Source organism: Acyrthosiphon pisum, chromosome A1 (genome assembly GCF_005508785.2).
Source record: "Acyrthosiphon pisum isolate AL4f chromosome A1, pea_aphid_22Mar2018_4r6ur, whole genome shotgun sequence".
Classification (NCBI taxonomy): domain Eukaryota; kingdom Metazoa; phylum Arthropoda; class Insecta; order Hemiptera; family Aphididae; genus Acyrthosiphon; species Acyrthosiphon pisum.
Window position 1 is genome coordinate 75,424,926 of NC_042494.1, and position 25,088 is coordinate 75,450,013.

The 25,088-nt window shown below is 29.7% G+C and overlaps 2 protein-coding genes across 8 annotated transcripts; one reads left to right on the forward strand and one right to left on the reverse strand.

The window, feature by feature from the left end:
• Positions 1–694: 694 nt before the first annotated feature.
• Positions 695–13,219, reverse strand: LOC100163065 (acetyl-coenzyme A transporter 1). 6 transcript variants are annotated; one of them, XM_016802111.2, is made up of 13 exons: positions 12,864–13,219; positions 12,550–12,774; positions 12,307–12,478; positions 10,200–10,329; positions 8,346–8,643; positions 8,062–8,188; positions 6,883–7,042; positions 6,641–6,795; positions 6,339–6,529; positions 5,833–6,017; positions 3,844–3,970; positions 3,445–3,660; positions 695–1,518 (listed from the first exon to the last, which is right to left on the reverse strand). In XM_016802111.2, the coding sequence occupies exons 5-13, from the start codon at positions 8,553–8,555 to the stop codon at positions 1,342–1,344; spliced, it is 1,548 nt and encodes a 515-aa protein (XP_016657600.1). In that variant the 5' UTR covers positions 8,556–8,643; positions 10,200–10,329; positions 12,307–12,478; positions 12,550–12,774; positions 12,864–13,219; the 3' UTR covers positions 695–1,341. The 6 variants fall into 6 exon arrangements, with proteins under 6 accessions (XP_016657600.1, XP_001943826.1, XP_016657598.1 ...); XM_001943791.5 differs by lacking the exon at positions 10,200–10,329 and having other exon boundaries at positions 12,864–13,218; XM_016802109.2 differs by lacking the exons at positions 10,200–10,329; positions 12,864–13,219 and having other exon boundaries at positions 12,550–12,786.
• A 5,438-nt stretch (positions 13,220–18,657) lies between these two features.
• LOC100167181 (acetyl-coenzyme A transporter 1-like) lies at positions 18,658–23,697 on the forward strand. Of its 2 annotated transcripts, none has more exons than XM_008181956.3 (9): positions 18,658–18,982; positions 19,141–19,268; positions 19,591–19,750; positions 20,199–20,353; positions 20,484–20,674; positions 20,755–20,939; positions 22,324–22,450; positions 22,590–22,805; positions 23,019–23,697. In XM_008181956.3, the coding sequence occupies exons 1-9, from the start codon at positions 18,963–18,965 to the stop codon at positions 23,196–23,198; spliced, it is 1,362 nt and encodes a 453-aa protein (XP_008180178.2). In that variant the 5' UTR covers positions 18,658–18,962; the 3' UTR covers positions 23,199–23,697. The 2 variants fall into 2 exon arrangements, with proteins under 2 accessions (XP_008180178.2, XP_016657601.1); XM_016802112.2 differs by having other exon boundaries at positions 23,123–23,697.
• Positions 23,698–25,088: the final 1,391 nt, after the last annotated feature.

The following is a 25,088-nucleotide window of genomic DNA, read 5'->3' on the forward strand; positions in this document are numbered from 1 at the left end:
ACACATTTGTGATTCACTGTACCAATACATTTATTTAGTCATCAAATTCAACATACCTACCTATTGTATTTTCCAGGGATGGAAAACGTTTTTGAAAACGTTTTTAAAAAGGTTATTTCACGGAAAAAAAATAAAAAACGATAATAATTAATAAAACTAAAATAAAAACAACTGAAAAACGATAACAAAAAATCCCAAAAACCGAAAAAAATTTAATAACGAAATCAAAAACGAAAACGAAAATAATTTATAGTATTATACATTATTAAATTATTTATATCACGAGAAAAAAAATTTTGAAAAAAATTTCACTTGTCTTTACTTTTTAATCTTTAACTTTAAAAAATTTTAATTTTAAATCAGAAATTTTAAATTTTCTAATGTTTATGTGAATTATAATTTTGATTTAAGATGTAAATATTAAGAATAATTAATTTTAATTTTTAACTTTTAAGTGCATTTTTATATTACGCGTTACTATTAAAAGTTAAGATTTATAACTTATAAGAATATAATAAAAATATATATATGTATTATCAAAAAAGTTATTTGGAAATAATAGGAAAATAACGTTTTTAAAAACGTTAATAAAAAACAATATGGAGAAATAACGTTAATCAAAAACGTTTTCCATCCCTGATATTTTCACATGAAACATTTCATCAACATGTCATGAAACAATTTGAATAATGTATTTAAGTTATAATTCATACTATATTATAATGTGTTGAATAAATTTGTTCAAAATGTAATTAGAAATTACTTAACTACCCTAAAGCATCATTGTTTAAACGACCTGAAGACATTATAATTACAGTGTAAAATGGGTGTATGAGTTATAATAATAATAATAATAATAATATTATACATGTTTGGAGTAATAATATCTCCGATGACGTAGTCAATGTTCTTAGTGACTTTAACTATGTCGTACGGCTTCAGGCGTTTGAGATGACTAATGTGTTAAGAGTTGTTGAAAAGTTGTTCAGGGGCCGCATTTGTGTACAACTCTAGCCTATTCACATGTTCGTTAGAAAACATCTTGATTTCTTAATTGATGTATGATAATATTCAGACCATGATGATTAACTTGATTTATAATAATATCATACAGGTATGCTGAAATTACTGTATAACCATAAAATAGATACAAATCTAACATTATAGAAATAACATTACTATATAACATAAAATTCAATGTCTCAATAGAGAACTTAATAACAATTATTGATTTATAACACTAAAATAATAAATAAATTACAATACATATTTAGGCCTTCCAATTAATGTTCATCACTATAGCTAAATGGGCATAGAGAAAGAAACATTTATTTCATTCTATTAACTGGTAGGTTTCTTTATATTTACCAACCAATCAGAAGGGCCCTTAGTTTGAATATTTTTAAGGATAATTCTAAAAATAAAAAACCAAACTATTCCGACCATGGTACACACAGCCGTTTCTACGTAATAACCGTTCACTATAACAACACAATCACCTCCATTTGTTTCACACATCTATAACAAAAAAAAAAAAAAAAAAAATTGGAAAGAATTTAAATAAATATTGAATAATAATCGTTTAAATCTACAAAACCGATTAAAAATAAGACTGTAAAGTTTTAATTTGTACATTTCAAATGTATGTACATTAGTATACTTAATAATCAACAGAAGTAAATAATAGCTATTTTTTTAGCTGATTTGTCTATTTATAATCGTTAATGCTATAATTAATTATGCCAATTCAAATTCTTTACAGTTTTCGAATATTTTTCTTTTACTTGTGATTGTGATTGATAACAACAAGTGTCTACATATAGTAACAGGCCTCGACTTTAATATTATTTAAGGGGATTGCTAACGGATAATTATTTCAACTAAAATGTTTTATTCAAAATTCAACAGTTTATATCAAAGGCATAAGTAATTTTTCCAGTTTTACCTCAAACTTGATGACAATTATCAATTCAACAGATTTTATCTGTAAAACCACACCCTCTTACCTGATTATCCATACTTATTTCTATGAGCATTACAGATTACTCATTAAATATCTAATTGAGAACAGTTTCTGTTTTCATTCGTACCAGTCGTATGATAAGCGCCCATTACGGGTGGTGATTCGTAATCTCCACCCTTCTACCTCTACTGAAGACATAACTAATTATCTTTCGGAATTGGGACACCAGATCACCCACGTTCATAACATTAAGCGCTTTTCCGATAAATCACCTCTACCTCTCTTTTTCGTTGACTGCAAAAAAGCCGTCAACAACATGGATTTATACAAAATCGAGTATCTTCTGCACACCAAAATTGTTGTCGAAAAACCCCATCCACGTAAAGGCCCACCTCAAGGCCATCGCTGTCGGTCATACGGGCACACTAAGGCCTACTGCAACCACGTTCCACGATGCATCAGATGTGGCGAAGAACACAGTTCTAATGCATGTACTATGTCTCCAGATTCTCTTGCCAGGTGTGCTTTATGCCAAGGTAGTCACCCAGCCAATTACAAAGGCTGTTCAGTTTATAAAAAACTTAATAACAGACCACCTCGTCGTGAACCTTTTACTTCTGCTCCCAAATCTCACAAAAACTTTCCTAAATCCACCTCAAATTCTAATACCGATAAACCATCATATGCCGAAGCCACTTCCTCCAATCATTCCCACTTATCTCCTAATATAGAAACTCTATTTACATCTTTTCTTACCGAATTTATTGCGATCACAAAACCCCTCCTGTCTCTCCTAACGTCATTATTAAATAAAGGTCAATGTTAACTCCATTCTCTGTTGTACGTTCACGATACATTGTATCATTTCATTTTATATTCTTTCTAACAAATTACCTAATTATCTATTATGCTATAACATCATTCCTAAGCCATAATTGTATTTTACGTCCACCTTATCTGTTGAGCTGATAAGCTAATAACTATAATTCTATTCTTATATATATATATTTTTTTTTTATTTCTATTCTATCATATACATTAATTATGTAAATCTAATACTGTAATTGTTGAGCTATCATAGTTTTACTAGAAATTCTAAATAAAAAAAAAAAAAAAATGAGCATAAATTGTTTATCATTCAACCGCGAATCGCCGGTGACTTGTATGAGCGTGTATGAGGGAGTGCTCTGCTATTTTATTTACACACAGTCACACACACAATAATGATCACTTACTAAGCACGCAATTACAAGACCTACATGCATACAATTTGATGATTGCCTATTTTGAACTCCTTAAAAAGTAAAATTTGTCCGTTTACAATCCCTTTCAAATTTAAACACAATAATTACCTAGTCTATGAAAAATTAAACAAAACATTTTTAATAATGTAATCATTTACGAAATAAAAGTATTCTAAATTATTGTCATTGCTTGCTGCATTGCTGCAGAGATCAACTTATTATATTTAAATTTCTTACGTTTTTTAGATTTGGTGTAGAGCAACTATTCTTGTGATCTAAAGAACACTCCTTAAACGTTAAGAAATCTATCATTCCAATAGCAACTGAAGATGACCATGCTCCTCCCAAATTTGAAAGTGTATTCAATAATGTCATGTAGGTACCACCAAAACGTGAATCACTTATTCGAGAGAAAAAAGCTAATGTAGATACAATCATAATGTTGGCTAGAATCTATACAAATGAAAGCGCAAAGTTATTGATACATTATTAATATGTATAATACATTTTAATTGTTCATAATATTCTCATGCTACATTTTTCTTAATTAATATTAAAATGTATGATACAGGTATATTAAAATTAAAATTGTGTTAACTTGAATCACCTATTAATTAATAAATCGTTTTTACTCACATCATGTATTGATAATATAAATACTAAAAGTGCATAGTAATATATTGGAATATTAACAAACCCATTCATCGTTATCAATGTTGGTGTATAATAAATAAAAGCCAAAAATGAAATGTTCCAAAGTAATCTGAAATCATATTTAAAACCTCTTAAATTCGAAGATTATGATAGCATAAAACTATAAATGTATTTTTTATGTTTAATTTTCATACAGTATTGATACAAATTAAATAAAAATACAAGTAAATAAACAAATAATAGTGTAACATGAATTATTACTTCGAATATATTGATAAAAATTTCAGCTCAGTTTGAATTCATTTTTTTTTTAAATTTAATTGAATAGAATTAACTGAAATAATTATGTATTCATTTTTAATTCACTGTAGGTATAATATTCAATCGATCTGGCTGCTAAATTGTATAATACTATACAAAATAACTTAAATATAATATAGAACCGATTAGGTTAGGTTAAGTCGTTTGTTCAAACTTTTGAACACGCAATTTGGTTGATGACCAAAATTGCTAGTTTTTTTGGCATGCAATTTGGATACCATTCGGATTTCTTTATAAATATAATTATATTTTTTACAGCTGTTAGCTGGTTGTTACTAAGCTATTAGGAAATTTTAAATGTTTAATTTCAAGCCATAATATAATGTAGGTACAATCATGTCTTCTGATATTATAGTAGGTAATATAGAAGTCAGAAAGAAAGAAGATTCCGAAGATTTTAAATATTTATTTCTATTTGAAAATACTCGTAAACAAACACACACATTATAATATATTATACACATTATTAATTTATTAGACCAATATTTTCGGTGTCCTCAATCTAAACGTCTAAGCGCAACACAATTCGTATGTTTTATTTTTTATTACTTTCAACTAATAAGGCCTCAGTGGGTGACAATGTAGGTTAGAACTAATATCTAATCAAGTATGTACCATAGGTATTGCCTTGGTAAATATAGAATGCAACTACGTAAGGGTCAATGGAATATGTTGACGCGGCAATTTTATCGGTACAAAATATTAATTAACTTTCGATATAGGCTTAGTAGGACACAGTAGGACACATTATAATGTAACCATATAGTTTTGGTAATAGATTGATTATATTACATATTATATTCTATTGAAATATTAACACCATCTAGACTAGTACCTATATAGAGATTATGATATATTTTGATACGTAATCGTTTGCCACATTCAATTTGTATAGTATTTGTCAATGATTACGGTCTACTGCAGTTCTTCTCAAACTTATTTGGCATGGGGCCCCCTACATTGAATGTAAAACTGTCAAGGCCCCCTTAATCAAAATCATTAATTATTTTTTCTTAATTACGCAACTAAAATTACATTTACTATTTCAAAAAGATAAATTATTGACAATTATTAATGCTGTTGTTGGTTATTTAATAACCTACCCCACTTAATTTTAAGTCGAAAATAATTATGGTATTTTTAAAAAAAACATTCAATGAAAATAGTTTTAATAAAATAAATAGGTGTTTCATGATTCCTCAATAATATAGCCATGGCCCGCATTTAAAGAAGCACCGGCCTATTGGACAAAGTTATTAATTTTACGGATCTACACGAAACGTAGAGAGATTTTAGGTGTTCAATTAAAGCATAAAAGTTATCCTAACTACAGTATACATTCGATGTAAAAATCAATTAGCAAACAACTAGGAGAATAGACACTTATTTAGTTGTTTATATTTTGATTTTGTTACCTTCAGAGTACAGTGCTAACCACAGTCTGACCCAATTGTCAAAATAAACGATGGAGTATGACAAAATCGTAGGCAAAATGCCTATCCAGTCATTAGTGATCTTTAATATTGTGGTTTAAATGTCTAATAGTTAGAACTTTATTAAAAGTTAAACAAAGATTTATTTTTATTAATTCAACTGTTGAATAGTTTTGTCCTCCGGGCTCCAATATTATAGGTATTTAAGTTTATATACCTGATGGGTGTAGCTGTTAGATATACGTTCATCGGTTTTGGTCCTGAAGTGTATTTCGCTACAACAAGTGGCAAAATTATTTTTACGACAAACATTGTTGTATGTATAACCATAATGTTGTCTTTTGGTACTCCCGCATCAATGAGTTTTAAAATTGACACACTGTCAGTTGCAGCAAATCCGATCTTTAATAATTACACAATTATACGCACATTATTACTAATGGATAAAAAAATAAATATTAAATAAAAACTGTAGGTACTATACATATCGATTTCATAAGATGTATTAAACTATAATCCCGTCATAACTTAAAAGGTTCAATACGTACATAATTATATCGAAAGGGAAGAATTGAAATAAATATATTATTATATAATATAAATACAAAAGAGAAATAGTTATTAAACTAATTATAGAACCAATGTGGATATTTCGAAAACAATTTAAGTGAATCTTTTTAATTAATCAGTTTATGTAATCAATATTTAAGATATAATTTTTACCTTCGCTGTCAGTAATGCTATTGCCAATAATTGAATACTAGGTAATTTTAAAATGTCCCATAGTAGTGAATAGTTTTGAACAATGTTGAGCTTTACGTGGTTGTCCTCTAATCTGTTATCTTTTTCTTTTTTAAAAATTGCAATCAATGTAGTTATTAATATAAATAGAATACCCCAAACATAGAATAAACCTGTACAAATTAAGAATTATTAAATATTTTATATTTTGACAGTTAGTTTTTTGTATTAGCCACTAAAGGGCAAAGATCTACTAAATACCAAAATAGGTTTTACTCGCTTACATTTCATAGTGAACACTCCTCCCACCTCCGGTGTAGTCCGTAAGTACTTGTTGCTAAAGTCTTCCGACGTCAACAAGACGGAAAACACAGAACTTATCATAATGCCCATCACTTGACCTGTTGAATTGCAAGTAGAAGCATAGCCTACGTTATTCCTGTATGATAAAACGAAATGCAACATATTACCTATTTATTATGTTATTCCTACTCGAAATAATAGACAAGTTAACAATAACACTGACTTCTTGAGCATTGTCAGTGCCCAACCGTCGACGGCTATGTCTTGCGTGGCGGCTAAGATTTTTGCGAAGAAAAATACTGATACCAATTTCAGTATTTCCGGCTTTCGAGTTTCTGGCAACCATTCGTCGATATTGCCGGCCATATAAATGAAGCATGCTCCTATTTGACCCAAAAGATTTTATAAAATATACAGACGACGCACTCCACTACTATATTATATACCGGTTGATTATTTCATTATTTCAAAAAGTATTTTTGAAAAAAACCAATTTTTCACATGGTTTCTAGTCGTAAAAAAATGTACATATTTTTATCCTTATCATTTTTTAAGTTTTTATTTTTTTGACTGGCATCATATAGTAATTTTAATTTTATATTCCAAATCAGAATTACATTTTTCTAAGTATTTCGGTACATAAAAATCGAATTGACCGCGAGCAGTTTATGAGTTATAAGTATTTAAAGTTTGAACGAGCGGATATAGTATTGGACCACTATTTTGTGGAGTAACCGCGTACCATTTCACTCTGTTCATCAAAACTTTAAATACGTCTTGTAACCAAAGCAAGGATTTGTATGCAATAAAAAATTGTAAAATACAAATTGCAAAATGCAAAAAAACATGCTGTTGCATACAAATCCTATCCTTGCTTATATAACTCATAAGCTACTCGTCTTAAATTTGATTTCTGTGTACTGAAATACTCAGAAAAATATTCTGCTTTTGAAGATTAAATTAAAACTGTATAATACTATGTTGTTATTCAAAAAAAGCCAAAAACGTAGAAAATTATAAAGATAGAAAATACGGTGATTTGTAACAACTCGAAACCACGTAAAAAAAAAAGATTTTCAACCACGTTTATTGGTCCTTTTGAAATAACGAGTGGTTTGTGATAAAATAATCGCTGTATACTATATATGTATAATATACATACATTGTATATTATAATACATTAATGGGACTTGTTTAAGAAATATATCAAGCTGAAACATTCGGTTATAATATATGAGTTTTCAAATGACCGGTTCGTGAAATAAACATACCATCATTGCGCAGACAATTAATGCGGCTGATAATATACTCAAATCGTAAATTAATCTAAAGATATGGGTATAGGCACTCCCTTGTTTGAATATACGTGTGTGAGTCTATATTTAAATTATTATACACTCACCCATTAAATATTGAACCGGAACGAGCCAAGATTTCCGTCTTCCCATCTTTTGCACGTACAGCGCGTCTACCAAAGGAGCCCATATCAGTTTCAAGCTAAACGGCCATGCGACTAGACTGAATAATGCCTGGAACAAACCACGACCACGGTTATGTTATTTAAGGGTAAAGCACAACATTTTGTGGAATTGGGTTCAAGACGTGCATTATCAATTTTAATTATACAACATTAATTGCATAATATAGGTAGGCACCAAAATTTTTAATGTCAAATCAGATATTTACTTGATCTTTGTAGGATACGTTTTTGTTGCTTTGCAAAATTATCGGCATTGCCGCCGCTATGCCTAATGGTATCCCTTGCATCGTGTACAGCAACAGCAATAGGAAAAAATTCAACCAATCTCCCTTCAAATTTGGCTTTTCAGCCGAATCCGAATCATCCGTCACTGCCGCGGGTTTTTGTAGTTCATCTCCGAGTTTTGGTACAGTCATGATGTTAATTCGTCACACGTGATCAAAGACAAACGGCGAGCAGACAAAAATCAAAAATTAAATAGTACCGTTCGCTGCACTTTTCGTACTAAAGAGAAAGTAAACAAAACGTATTTAATTTGAATCTTATTGATGGCCTACTATAGTATACTACTACATAATCTATATAATATTCAATGCCATCGGGTAAGTATACATATAGTTAGTCAAAGACGAGTAGCTTAAAAAATACTAATTTTAAAACACTATATATTGATACTTGCGTTTTCGTCAATAATTTCAAGTTAATTAAATCACATAAATATGTTTCACAGGGTGATTTACCAGGCATGCTCACTCAGATGTATACAAATTCAAAATTTTTTAATAGGTACCTGGCCTAACCTATACTTAATTACCATAATATTTTCAATAACTTACATTTTTTTTTACAGAGTGTCCGGTGCCGATATAAACTTATTATTAATTCAAATTAGAACAACCTTTTTTATTGTAATTTTCAAAGCAGTTACTAGTTAAATAATAAGTACATTTCATCTGGTAATAGTTTAAATTGAAACAAAATATACATTTTAATATTTTATGAACTCTTTGAATTCTAGTCATTAGACGCATAACACAGACACTACAGTGGACGATGCTATATATAGTAAGTATTCATTAAATAATTGACTTGGTAGGTACTACGTATTTATCACTCCAAAACGTGAAGTGGAAAGGGGATATGATATAATAATGAGTGCCATCCGGGTAACATTGGTTTCATTATACGGTTTTAACAATCAATATTATTTTTCTGGCCAACCCACAATATTGTTATTTAATAATTTATAAAGACTTAAGACAGTTTAAATTTAACATTTTAATCAACAAAAAAATCATGAAAATCTTTTAGTCTTAGTTATGTAGTCAGATAGTTTTTCCAATAGCTTCGTAATCCGTATAATAATAGGAGCAAGGATTCATATTATAATAATATATGCAATACTTTGGAGGTATATGAAACGATTTATACTTTAAATAGGTTATGTATTGTGTTTGAGTTATACCTAGCTTACTTATGATTTAAAGCACCATTATAAGCTTGTATAATATTCTAAATACTGTAAAATAACTTATTGTATAGTATCTAATATTATAGAATCAAGTTAAAACAATTAGCATATATTTATGAATTAGAACTTGTCAGTATTGTGGTGATTTAAAGAGAACTTTACCTCGCCGTCTAAAGAGGACTTAAAAGAGGATTTTTTTTCTATTTTTGCAATAAACTATACTAAAGTATTTTTGCTGTGTACATAAAAAAAATTTAATATCATCCACACGAAATGCTTTGCAAAAATAAATTAAAACAAAATGACGTCAATTAAAAAGCGAAGCTAAAATCCAATAATAATAGAATAGAGTAAAGTTAACTAGGTAAAAGTAAAAGTATAAGCTAGGTACCTTACAATCAGTCATATACTAACGATGATCAATAATAGCTTAGTGCCTTAGTAACACACATAAACAGATCACAGAGTGCAACTAAATAGTATATACATAATAATTATTAATATAGTATTAAAATAATAAAATTAGTATAGATTAACTAAGCTAATTAGCTATAGCCTATAATAGTTCATTCATGCGTGAGATTATTACTTTCACCATGACTTTGCAACCATCGGGCATCGAGTATTCATTTGTTTCATTTTTTTTCACTTTATTCTTCACATTGACCGAGAAATATAAAAGGAGCTTGAAACTTGGACATATTTAAGAGTTCATACTTCTGAAAATACAGTCCCAAATGATTCCAAACAAAATGGGCACACAGAGGCGCTTTTACGTAATAACCTTTCACTGTTACAATAAAACTACCTACCTACCCTTATTGGTTTTACGCGTTTGTGACGATGAAAAAGCAGGCGTGGAATGTTTGGACAAATTGACCCAAAATGTGTTTTGTTCCACTGTTTTTGAATTTTTCGTGATTATTATTATATACCGACCGAATAAGCAACATAATGATTCAAGGCTTTGGTTTTATAGAAAGTCGAACAAATAAAAATTGACTTGTATACGCAAAAACAAAACGTAGGATGAAAAAAACAACAGTACATTTTTTGTTATTACTTTTGAATTTATTGTAAATCTGCTATAAATTGTAGGGAATATAAAGTATATAAAAAAAATAATATTATAAAATAACTAATTAACAGTGTGCTATTATTATTTGTATTCATATTCTTTTTAATTTTTAATTAATTATGTATGAATGTCTTAAGTTTTTTACATTGACTGTAGAAAAATTGTACTTGTAATCTAATGATTAATGAACGTTTTTTTTTAAAAATCTAGCATTGAAAATTGAAATCTTAACCGAAGCCAACGACAATAATCCCAAATTTGAAAATGCATTCAATGATGTCACATAAGTACATAGACATAATAGACTATTATGTATATTATGCAGTATTGCAGTACCACCAAAACGAGGATCACATGTCCAATTGAATAAAATACATTTATCTATAAAAAAAATCTAACACAATTTCACAATTTATTACTATGAATTGATATAGGTAGGTTATAGGTACTAACTTATTTAAATGAAATATTTAAATTTATAAATTTTAATTATTGTTACCTTATGAGATAAATATTAGTAAGATACTAAGATGTTATATTTTATTGAACCAAAAAGCCACATATAAATTGAACTATGATCCAATGTTTTTAGTTTATAAAGTATTATAGTTTTAAATAAATAAAAGAAATGTTCATAAATTATGATAGTTATGCAGGTTCATTACAAAACTGATTTTCAGTTTAATCAAAAATCTCAAATTTGGATAAAGTTTTGTAAAAATAAAAAGTATCAAATCTTATCTATAGAAAATTTCGTTGATAACGAACCAAATATTTCATAATATAAATTTATAACTTATAAATAATATAAATAATCCTTGAATGTGTTTACTGCATATACGTCATTACCTATTCATAAGATAGGTCAACCTTCATGTTCAAGGTTTTATAGGATATAGGCTGTTTAATAAATAATATTACTATAGTTAATACCAATAGTATACCTACTTCAAATATATTATGTAAATTTAGTTAGATGTTTATACCCGCTGTATACTAATATAAGTATATTTTTATATTTTTATTTATATCATGTTTTTTTAATATTATAATTTTATTATGTATACATTTTATTATTTTTTTAAATCAATATTTGAATAAAACTTTTTTTTATAAGTATATTAAAACAAGTTTTTTTGTTTCAACTAATTGTAATAAGTAAATCCTTGTATTCAGAATTTAATTTTGGATTGACCATGTTTTAAAAAATCTCAAAAATCACAAATTAAACATTTGACTACGATTTATAATAAATGCGCTTTTAATATTCAATTGATTAAATATTCAAAATCTTAATAACGATTATACATTTACTAGAAGTAACATAATATAAGTATTACAACATATAAAAAAACCTTAAAAATAAATATAATAACGTAATTAAAGAATAATTATGTATCTACTGTAATGAAGTGAGTGACGCGAAAAGGATATCCATATTTTATGAACTTTGTAACCTGTCCTGTTGGAATACCTAACCTATATCCAATTTTAATATACATTTTTTAATTAAGTAAAAAAGAAAACATTTTATTTAGCAAATACTATTTATATCAGTTACGTTACATAAAAAAAAAAATTAATATTTTTTATGATAATTTTTTTTTTATTTACTCACTTGTACTGGTCGGTAATCCTCTTGTTTCTAATGCAAACCGTAGTCCGTAGGTACTTGTTACGAAAATTCTTTAACATGAACACATCAAGGTAACGTGAGCCGATCATTATACCCAACTACAGTACGCCTATGCCCTATTGTATTGCAAGTTGTCCAATAACCCATGTTATTCCTATGTAAAATCAAAATCCAATGTATTTTATTTTTAATATTCGAAATAACAAAATAAATAAAAACACTGACTTCTTTAGCGTTGTCTTGTCGATGACTATCTATTGCGTGGCGACCAAGGAAAAACACACAAAGAAAAACACGTATACCAATTTTATTACATTTGGCTCTCCCTGGTTGGTTAGTTCTCCTTCTAGCAAAACCATTGGTCAATATTTTTGGCTAGATAAATGAAGAATACTGCCACGTTCGACACAAACGATTTCAATAGGTACAGACATTGCGCTCCACGTTATACTAACAAAATATATTATAATATAATATAAAAGGACTTATTTGCCGCTTTGGCAGGGACCAAAATATTGTTAGCAGTACGAATAACATACCTCTCAAGTACAATTTGAAAGTTTGAGTGTCCAGGACAAAATAAAAAAATGTTATAGTAAATAATAGGTAGGTATATATGCAATTGTTAAATAAAATACATTTTAATTAACTGTATGCGTGACTATTCGACCTTAATATGTGACAACGCTCGTTTTTTGCCGGGTATAGACTCCCAGATTGAATGCGTCGGATATGAAGTGCTAAATGTATTTTAAATTGTGTATAGCAAAGGGGAAATTATGAAACAAGTTATATAACGATGGACTGTATTAGATTAATGGACAAACTGCCAAATCGTGCGTCTAGAAAACGGGGAATAGTGAATATAGTGATTAAGGTTAGTAAACAATAAATTCTAATACATCATGATATTGACAACGTGAATATATAAAAAAAAAACAAACAAATATTATGATACTGGGCTGATATAGTGATATGGACCCATGAATGTAGTGGAAGACCCTCGCTGGTCGACGTCTCGTCAATACTGTAAGCACAACAAAAACGAGTGGCCAAAATGTGTTCGTGTTGCAGAGGACAGATACGTAGCCACGTAGGTATCCAACATTACCTCCTTTGAATACCACGCTTTCAAAGATTGAAGTGGATGGTTGTGTTCTCGTTCAGCTACATTAAGCTGATTTAACACGCTACGCCCGCGTGTGTTGTCTCCGTCTTACAAATGTACGAAATAGCAAAAACTGGTTTGTGCGGAACAACTATAAAGTATCTCTGTATTTATATTTTATAGTAAAATTACCAAAATTCCACAACACAATTTAAGGAAGAGCATAATACGGCACCAACCAATAATTTTTAATACGTAATTAAATGTAAAAAACCAAAAAAAACAGAATGTTCTCAAACTGATAACTTTAATTCTATTAATTGTGTTATCCAAATAACACAAATAACGTTACGATACAGATAAATTTCATCCCTATGCGTTCTGGAATTTTGGTAATTCTCCTATAAATATTAAATACAGAGGGAGTGTAGTTGCCCCGCGAAAAACCGTTTTTGCTATGTTGTACATTTGTAGCACCGAGAAAACACATACGGGTATAGCGTCTTTTTTAGTATTTAATACCGGGTCACTATTAGTGTATGCAAATAATAATGATTTGATTAAGTATCTGATAATTCCGCAGTTTCACCACACCCGTTTCGACCGCTATGTGTGGTGCAGCCCTAAAGATCTACCAAATTGGGTTCTACTCGCTTACTTTTATAGTGAACACTCTTCCCACATAGTAGTTCCAGAGTTGATCCTATACAAAGATTTTCATTTCACATTTATATAGTTAGAAGATATATATAATACTACCTGACCCCGTGCACTTCGTTGCTCGTTAAATATATCAACTCTATATGACCCAAACTTTGTTCAATTCGTTATTTAATATTTGGTGGATGGCGTTCAAAACGTATCTTAACTTTTTTGTTACGTGGAGTAAAAATTCTGATTCGCAGCAGTGTATTATCAGGTAGGCAATCTACCTGCGGTAGATTGCGGACCCTGTGCTGCTGGTACGTAAGTGTATGATTTCAATCTAAAGTATCAATGTACCTGATGTACCCAAATAACCAATGGAAACCAATAATAAATAAATAATAATTTCTACCTTAGACTGAAACCAATGGCAACTATTTAAAAAATAAATAAAAATAAAATTTCCAATTTCCATCGTGAACCTCAAGATCCCTGTTTGAACACCTCTTTAAAATGCAAATTTCGACAAATCCTTTCTTAGCGGATGCCTACGCCATAATAGCTATCTGTATGCCAAATTTCAGTCCAATCCGTCCAATGGTTTGAGCTGTGCGTTGATAGATTAGTCAATCAGCTTATTGTCTTATATATACAGATACCTATTGACAAAAAATAATAATACAAATCAACAAAGGTGCCCGTAACCAATAGCAAGCAATATACAATACACTATTATTATTTTAATCCGCAACTTAACTTGTTATTTTTGACCATGTTATGTGTTCCGGGCTCCGGAACCATTTGTCGCACAGCGTACAAACTTCACAGAAACCATCTACATATTAATCTTAATATGTCCTGACATTTTTATCGAAATCGGTTTGGTGGATCTTGAGTTATACAATTTATTCAAAATGTACACTTATTTTTATATATATAGAAGAAGATTGAACAAGCATAATTAACATTAATCTATAATATAAAAATAAATCGCAAAATGTGTTGGTAAGCGCATAACTCAACAACGCCTGGACCAATTTGGCCAATCATTTTTTTAATGTTCGTTGAAGTCCAAGGATGGTTTTTACAGCGAGAAAAATTCGAATAATTGCTGGGAAGACCCTAAAAACAGCCCTTTTCTTTTTAAAACAGCCCTTACTATAATATGGATAGTATAATATTGATCGTCTCCATGGCAATGTAATCACTGATAAAGAACATCATCTATGGTGATCGATTATTTGTGAGCTCTCTATTATGACGATTAAAATATATGATTTGGTAGATGACAATTTACAATGCCATACATTTTTTATCATTATCGTGTAGTATATTATTTAAAACGTACATTTTACTAAAAAAGTTGAAAATGAAACATCAACAAACTGTCAATGTCGTAACTCGTAAGCAGTATCGTAGCCAGGGGGAGGGGGTTTGGGTTTTTGAATCTCCCCCCCCTCCATTGACATTTTCCCTCTAATAAATATATTGATTATAGGGTTTAGGACTGCTTGCAAGTTATAAATTTGTCTTATGAAATGGGGAAATTAAATACAAAGTTTGAATTTGCATATTTGTGTACTTTTTAACTTAAATGTACATACAATTGTCGGGAAAATTATATTTGGATAGGTAACATTGAAAAATATCTTAAAAAATATTATGTTTGGTTAGGTACAATAGGCGATAATTATGAGATTTGGGGAGGCCGAAGTCTAATACCACACTATTATAAAATTGAATAAGCTTAAAAAAATTAAGTAAATGTTTGGGAGGGGTGGAGGGTTGTTAAAGTTGTTGGTGGAGCTTGGCTACAGTTGGCCCTATGTTCGCATATGTAAGATTTCATAAGTCTCTTTGTAACAAAACTGTGTTTAAACTATAATTGACATCTAGATTGTAGATTGTACGAATGAATGAACATCAATACGTGTTCGTTTATCACGGTATTCGCATATCACGTTATTGGTTATTACTTATTTATTAACCTAGAATTGTATGCCAGTATTTTTAAAAATTAAGTTGTTATTTATTTATTTATTTATCAGGTTTATATACCTACTTATTTTTTAGTTTATTATTATCAAAATTGCAATATGGTTTATGATTTTTCAAAAATAATATAAAAATGTTGCTATTTTGACTCCATATTTCGATAATTTTTAGTGAAACAAGTCAAGTTCTGAACACTTAATTTATTTATATACGAAAACTGTAAAACTTGATTTTAATCTATACTTAAAACACCCCCCATTTCATAATCCTGGCTACGCCACTGCTCGTAAGTGTTGTTTTTCTTGGATTTTCTGTTACCTATCTACTGAGTTTGCTTTTGTCAACTGATACACGAATTAAATTCGTATATCGTGTTAACTGTTTTGTGCAGAGTGTTAAGTTACCTATGATCACTAATTATTGCATGTGACACAATAATTTATATTTGATATGCCTCCTGTAAAAATAATAGTAGTGTATTATATATATTGGTTGCTATTGGTTAATCGGGCATGTTTGTTGATTAGTATTATTATTTGTTTCGGTGGCACGCGCGTCTATGGCATTAAAAGTTACGTTTTACGACAAATGTTTTTTTGATTTCACTTATTTCCACTAGGAAGAAGATAGGCTAATTTAAAAAGGGTTAAATTTGTTTTTTTTTACTCATCGGATTTAAGTACAGTTAGGTTAGGATTTTGTATTAATTGATTATATTAATCCATCGTAGGTGGAATTAAGTAAAAACGACAAACTTGGTATAACTTTGATATTTTAGAGTTAAATCATACACTTACGTACAAACAGCATGGGGTCCGCGATCTACTGCAGATAGATTGCCTACCTGATAATGTACTGCTGTGAATCAGAATTTTTATCCTGGGCTACAGAAAAGTTAAGATAAATCTAGAACATCACACACCGAATATTAAATAACGCATTGAACAAAATTCGAGTCATATACAGTTTGTACATTTAACGGGTAACGAAGTGCACGGGATCAGCTAGTAACAAATATAATCATCAAATTTTTTTAGGTTTACAAACATTTCTTTTGTTTTTATTTGCACTTGATATAATGTTTGAAGTACAACCTGCTAATGAGTTATCATTCAATTCAGATTTAATAGAACTAACAATTTCATCTGTTACAACTGTTTTCAACGCTTTGAGTAGGACCATCACATTCTACTGTTATTTCTAGTTCACCTATGTAATGATATGCTCACACATCATTATAATAAATAAACTAAAATCTTACAGAGTAATAAATAACGGTCAGACCGTCGTTCGTAGAAATCGGGCATCCCTAATAAAACTATTGCCACCGACAAAAAGGTCTTTGCTGCCGAAGAGAAATCTAGTTCGGAGAAGTACAAAACCCTTTGACAAAACCGCCTACCATTATCTGGTAGACATATCCGTGTCGTCTCTTAAACCAGTGCATGAGCACCAGCCACCAAGTAACAACCTCTCAAAATATCAATACCGATTTCAATGAGCGACAACTGGACTTCTGATGTTAAGCCCAAATCAGTGCGTTTTTTATTTCGATTTGTATATTTGAAGTATTATTTTGTGTCACCTAAAACCTAAAACTCTTATGACATAATTCACGGACAAATGCGAATCAGGTAAGGCATTTAATATAATATTTTATATTGATTGCAGTATTAATTTATATGTGCTTTTTACATAAATTATATTGTACGGTGTATTTGATCTAATTCTCGAATACACGATCTCGAGAGCCCTTCGAACACCTGGAGGAAGGTTATAGCTTAATTTCACTATTTCAACATCTGAATTAAATATAACTATCGACAGGAGTCGTCCCTTATATTCTTCGTATTTTTAAGTTATTACACTTATTAGTGGTTCTGCATTTTTATAAAATGTACCTGCTTTAACTATTTGATCTGCGTGACGTTTAAAATACCTTTGTTTCGATTGAGGCTGCTTCGTCAGCACAGCTTTTGCTGGTTCTGGTTTGAAAGTAACGCAAACTGCACAATTCTTTGCTAGTGTTCCGATGTCCAATTCTAGAGAAGGCCACCAACAATAAGATCTGGCTAGCGACTTAAATTTTACTATTCCCATGTGCGAACCATGAAGTTATTTTAACAAAATGCCGGTGAAAATACTGGGAATAACTATACAATTATATAATAATTACCTATATAATACTAATTATATATTTTTTTGTAATATAGTTTACCAGTTCAATTAATTTCTAACCTATTTTCAGTTGTTATATTTAAATAAAAAGAAATCAATCTGTACATTTGACCTACTGTTGTAAGTGTATAATAAATGCTTACATTAAAATAATTAAATAATTCGTTATATAAGTAATTGATTTGTAATAAAAACTATTTAACCCAATATAATCAATAATAATTATAGTTATAGAAAGTAATTTATAGTTGTTATGTAATTTGTATAAATTTATTAAATTATATCCACTACCTATCTCATATGTAAATATATCTTCCTTATTAACATAATATTGTCATTTCTGTGTATCATTGATAAACGTTTTGAATATTTGAAGTAAAACGCGTTTGTTCGATTTAACAGTTTTACTTCAGTATAGGTACAAACACTGTTGAAGTCAGTTTACCTAAATATTTATTATTTTTTAGTTTATGTGAGTTATGCGTATAATGTGAATAGTAACAGTACACAGTAAAAATGACGGTCCCGCAGCTAGAAGAAGAACTAGAAAACCTCACAGCGTTGGCAGTAGTTGATGATTCGAATTCTGCCGAGAAGCCAAATTTGAAAGGAGATTGGTTGAATTTTTTCCTATTGCTGTTGCTGTACACGATGCAAGGGATACCATTAGGCATAGCGGCGGCAATGCCAATAATTTTGCAAAGCAACAAAAATGTGTCTTACAAAGATCAAGTAAATTTCTGATTCAACGTCAAAAATTGCGTATACCCGTGCGATTTTGTATTGTATAATATAAATGTTTAATATTGACTTGTATCTAAATCTAAGAAATTGTGAACTTCACTGTTACTCATAAGTCATAACATAAACGTGACCATGTTTTTTTCCAGGCTCTATTCAGTTTTGTTGATTGGCTCGTATAGCTTAAAACTGATATGGGCTCCTTTGGTAGACGCATTATACGTACAAAAAATGGGAAGACGAAAATCATGGCTCATACCGGTTCAATATTCGATTGGTGCGTATATTAATACAAATGTCTCCGTTACTATCACGTTAATTCAAACGAGGAAGTATCTCTTTAGATTGCGTTGTGATTTGTAAAGGTGGATTAGTTAATGAAAATGATTAAGTAGGTAGTCAAGTAAAGTTAGGAGAGCACAAAGTCGGTATAGGCTAGAAGTTAATATTAAACAAATCATAAACATAAATAACCGAACGCTATAAATGATAGAATGATATATTTGTTTAATAGGTCCCGATAGGTATTTTAATATATAGTATAATAGTATATGGTAGTAGACAGCGTTATCAGTATTTCAAACCTTTGTGTCCAACAGGTGTATATTTCATTTATATGGCCAGCAATATTGATGAATGGTTGCCGGAAACGCGTAGACCCGACATAATAAAATTGGTATCAGTATTTTTCTTCATGAAAACGTTGGTTGCCACGTTAGACATAGTCGTCGACGGTTGGTCACTGACAATGCTCAAGAAGTCAGTATTATTGTTAACTTTGGTATGGTATAAATCAGTGGTTCTCAACCTAGGGGCCCCCCCCCCTAGGGTGACGTGACAAAATTTTAGGGGGGGGGAGGGCGTGAAAATGTTGAAAAAAAAACATAAAAAATGAAAACGTTGCCGTTGTATATTTAATAATAGTTAATTTTAATTTTAAATTATAATAATATTTTTTTTCTTGTGCAAATAAATTCATTTAATATTAAAAAAACGTCATTGAAGTTGTATTCATATTAATCCAATAACCAACATTAAAGTATAGTTTACATATAAATATTATATGCATACATCAATCTTATAGGAGTGAGGGGAAGGGCGTGAACTCATAAAATAGTTTGAAAGGGGGCATGGACCTCAAAAGGTTGAGAACCCATGGTATAAATCATAATAATTAATACCTATGTTGCATTTCGATATTACACAGGAATAACGTAGGCTATGCAGCTACATGTAATGTGAGTGGTCTAGTGATAGGCATGATTATAAGTTATGTTTGTTCCGTCTTATTGACGTCAGAAGACTTTAGCAACAAGTACTTAAGATTCAGTCCAAATGTGGGAGGAGTAATCACTATGAAAAGTAAGCGAGTAAAACTAAGTAAAATCCATTTTAGTATATCTTTAGTGGCTAATAAATCTGCTTATAATCAAATAACAAAAATAAATCAATGTCAAAATATAAAATATTTACTAATTCTTAATTTGTACAGGTTTATTTTATGTCTTCGGTATACTTTTTATATTAATAACTACATTGATTGCAATTTTTAAAAATGAAAAAGATAACAAATTAGAGGAAGACCACGTAAAACTCAGCATTGTTCAAAACTATTCACTACTATGGGACATTTTAAAACTACCTAGTATTCAAATATTGGCATTAACATTACTGACAGCAAAGGTAAATATACTTAGATACCAAATCAAAAATGTAATTTAATTTTTAAGTAACAATATGTTGTGTCTTGTATATTATTAAAGATTGGATTTGCTGCGACTGACAGTCTGGCGATTTTAAAACTCATTGATGCGGGAGTACCAAAGGAAAACATTATGGTTATTCACACAACAATTTTAGTTTTAAAAATTATTGTGCCACTTGTTATAGCAAAATACACTTCTGGTCTAAAACCTCTGAACATATACCTAACAGCAACACCCATCAGGTAGATAAATCTAAACACTTATAATATCGGAGAGCATGTGCTATTATCACTGTACCTACTTTAATGGTAACAAAATCATTATAGAAATAAGTTTGTAATAACTAATAACTAATCATTTAACTATTTAAGTAATCAAGTTTAATGAACTCTTTAGTTATTTGCTTTTTACTTTGCATTTAGATATGTACATTAATGGTGGGATACTTTTTATGGTTAAATTAAATTCAGTCAAGCCTCGATAAGTTGAACCTCAACAAGTCAAAAACCGTAATAAGTCAATATAAATTATGTTCCCTTGCCTAATCTAACCTAAACTAACATAACCTTAGTAAGTCGAAAATCTAGACAAGTCGATACAATTTAATTTTCCTTGATTTTCGCCTTATCAAATTTCCTCTTAACCTAAAATCTTCCAACTTTATGCCAAGACGTCAATCAAAAATATATTTATCAAGAATATAGATTAACAAATACCTAGGTACTACAAATAGAATTCGACTAAAGATTACCTACGCTTCAAAATATATCATCATTTATATACACAATTATTATAGATGGTGTTAATATTTATACACAATATTATAAATTATAACTATCATGATTCATTGTAGTGTGTCATATCGTGTCCAACTAAACCTACATTGAAAGTTAATTAATACATTATTTTAGTATTGATGAAAATGAAATAGTCGTGTCAACATATTTGTAGTAAGGGGATTGCACTCAATTGCATTTTTCTTACATTTTAGACTAGTAAACGGGGCTAAATGACACATAAATACTTCAAAATATCAGCTTTTAATTTTTATAGTATGTAAGAATTTATTGACAAAATATCTAGGAAGTAAATTTTCAATTTTTAATTTTAAAGATTTCAAATTTAAATATTATTTTTATAACTGCGAGAAATTATTAAATACATTTATACTTATTTTAGGCACATTAGTTGCCTTAATCCTAATACTCTATATTTACAAGATTATAAACTAAATATAAATATATGATTAGAAGTTAGTTAAAACCACGGTGGATTATGTAACATCTACCGTGGTCCTAATCTATATTATTATAACTCACACTTAATAAGGGCCTTATTAATTTTGGTTGCATCAAAAAAACATAATTAAACATTTCAAAAGTCAGATTTTGAGTAACAGTATCTGCATCATTAAAGAAAAAAAAATTAGGTAAGCATGTTTTGGTAAATTACTGTTTAAAACATATTTTATGCCTAATATATTTTTAACATTTAAAATTATTTAAATGTCAATGTATATGTGGTGTTGTTAAACACCGTGGACGTGGATTTTAAAAATAAAACATAATAAAATACACTTGTACAATTATTATTTTTGCCTTTAATTGTTTTTTAATATAATTTCAGATTGCTTTGGAATATATTATTTTTGGTGTTCATTTATTATACACCGAAATTGATAACAATGAATGGATCTGTTAATATTCCAATATATTACTATGCACTTTTAGTATTAATATTATCAATACACAATGTGAGTAATAACTACTCATTAATTCATAGGTCTTTAAATTAACATCATTAAATTTGTATACTATTGTGATAAATTGTATTATCATACATATAAGAAAAATATTTTTTATATATCAGTAACTGGGATTTCAATTTTATAGATTTTACCTAACATTATGGGTGTGTCTACATTAGCTTTTATTTCCCGAATAAGTGATCCACGTTTTGGTGGTACCTACGTGACATTATTGAATACACTTTCAAATTTGGGAAAAGCATGGTCGAATACGGTCGCTATTGGAATGGTAGATTTCCTAACTTTTAAACAATGTTCTTCATATCAACAAAATAATTGTTCAACAGCAGATCTAAAAAATGTAAGTAATTCAAAAATAATGTATTGACTTACACAAGCAATGACAATATAATTATTATGAATATTGAACATTATATTAAATTTGTATATGTTTTTTCCAATTTATTTTATAAGATGGAAAGGATATAATGGTACCTATTAAAATAAGTACATATTAAAAATAATTTTTGATTTAATTTGTAATTACATTTATTTCGATTTTTTTTTACTATAGATGTGTAAAACAAATGGAGGGGATTGTGTTGTTATATTGAACGGTTTTTACGTAGAAACGGCTATGTGTACCATAATCGGAATTGTTTGGTTTTGTATTTTCAGAATTATCCTTCAAAATTTTCAAATTAAGGGACGTTCTCAATGGTTGGTCAATATTAAAAGACCTTCTTCTGAGTAATATCAAATAATAATTGTTGAATAAATATTGATCAATACCTATTTAGCCATGAAGATTAACATTTCAGAGACCTAAATATATCTATTGTAATTAATTTATTATTTTGGTAATGTATATTTTAGTATTATAACTATATATTAGATTCTCTATTCTGACTTTAAACTATAATCTTATAGTAATCTGTATAGCACTAGTGTATACCTTATATATATTATATATCATATTAGCATCAGTCAAAATTAATAAAATTCAGATCTAGAATAATATTCTATATGCATATTTTTACTATAATTTTCCTGTTCTACAAATATTTATAATAGACCAATAGATAATAAAAGTTCACATATTATATTTAATATTAAAAATTGTTTTAACTGTAAAATAATATATTTTTTAAAATCTATAAGCAGGTTCTTTGTATTTTATATCAAACAAAGTGGGTAAGTGATATTGTTTTGTGATTTATAGTGTTTATAATGTAATATATCGTTTAAAATTACGAGCTGTCTTGATTTTCTTTGAATTTTAATTGGTATTTGATCGATTTGATTATTATTAATTGTTTGTATAATTCGTGAGCGAAATTGATCATTAATTTGTTGGTTTTTATATCTATTAAATCAATAGTTAAATTATCATTGTTATTTTTTATGTCAATTTTATTAATATGATTCCTAGAAAGAGCATCAGCTACTTTATTTTCTTTCCCTTTTTTATATATACTATTGTGGGGTCAAGAGTATAAAGTATTACTTACTATTTTTAAAATACCATTGCGTACAGTAAAATTCATAATATACGTTAAAGTCCCAAGTTATCTATGGTTATATATTAATTATTATACGTTCACCTGACCAAAAATACCTATCATTATTATAATATTTTATTGATATATTTGATGCGTGACAAAAACATTGCTAGTAGGTAGTTATTACTTTGCATGAGCCCTCACAGGGGCTTGTTCAGTGGAGCCCATTATTCTGTTAAAACAAATAAATATACAAATACACTCTAATACGTAAAAAAAGAAACAATATTTTGTTTTTGAAAGACAATTTTATTGTGTACTGAAAAAAAATAATTTTACAATATATTTATTGTAGTTTAAGTACAATGAAAAGTTTTTTTTTTAAATTATAAACGGTTCAAAGTGGCCTGTATTTTTTTTTTTTTTCACTTGATATTTTTATTATTTTTTTTTTAAATTTTGAAGGTGTTTTGAAATATAATAATATAATAAACGGCGCAAAGTGGCCTAATGGGGGAAAACAAAAACACCAGACAAAACACAATAAGCAGGGTGGAGTGGTACGTGATGGCGAGGTGCTTGAATAAAGCAATAGGGCTACTGGTCAGTGGTCACCTCTATACGTTCTCGTGGTACATCCCGCAGGCGGACGAGTGCAGTCGCCAGCGCGTTTGCTCGCGGGCGACGACCATCATAACGGCTTGCGAAGTCCCGACCGCGACGGCCACGGGAGCGATTAGACGATTTGACGGCGAGCGGCTAGTGCGCGATGTTGTGCGCATCGACGATGTGCAGGTACTGAAGACGACTGATGCGTAGCAACGGCGATGGAAACAAAAAATACTGAGCGAGCAGAGGCAGCTGTTGGTGCTACGAAATCGGCCGGCGGCCGGAGACGTGACTCGACCGATTGCCACTGGGCGAAAACGGGAGAGGATCGTCGGACCGCGCCGCAAAGGTCCTGATCATCTCCGTGTGATGCTGACTTCCATGTTCCTAGCTCAGCTGTATCGTGTCCACCCATTGTGTTTTGCAGTCTCCGCCGCCGCCTTTGCGAGTCGTCTTCATGCACCCTGCCATCGTCGTGGTACCGTCGGGGCGGTATCACTGCCCACGCCGGTACAGCTAGCCATCGCCTTTGT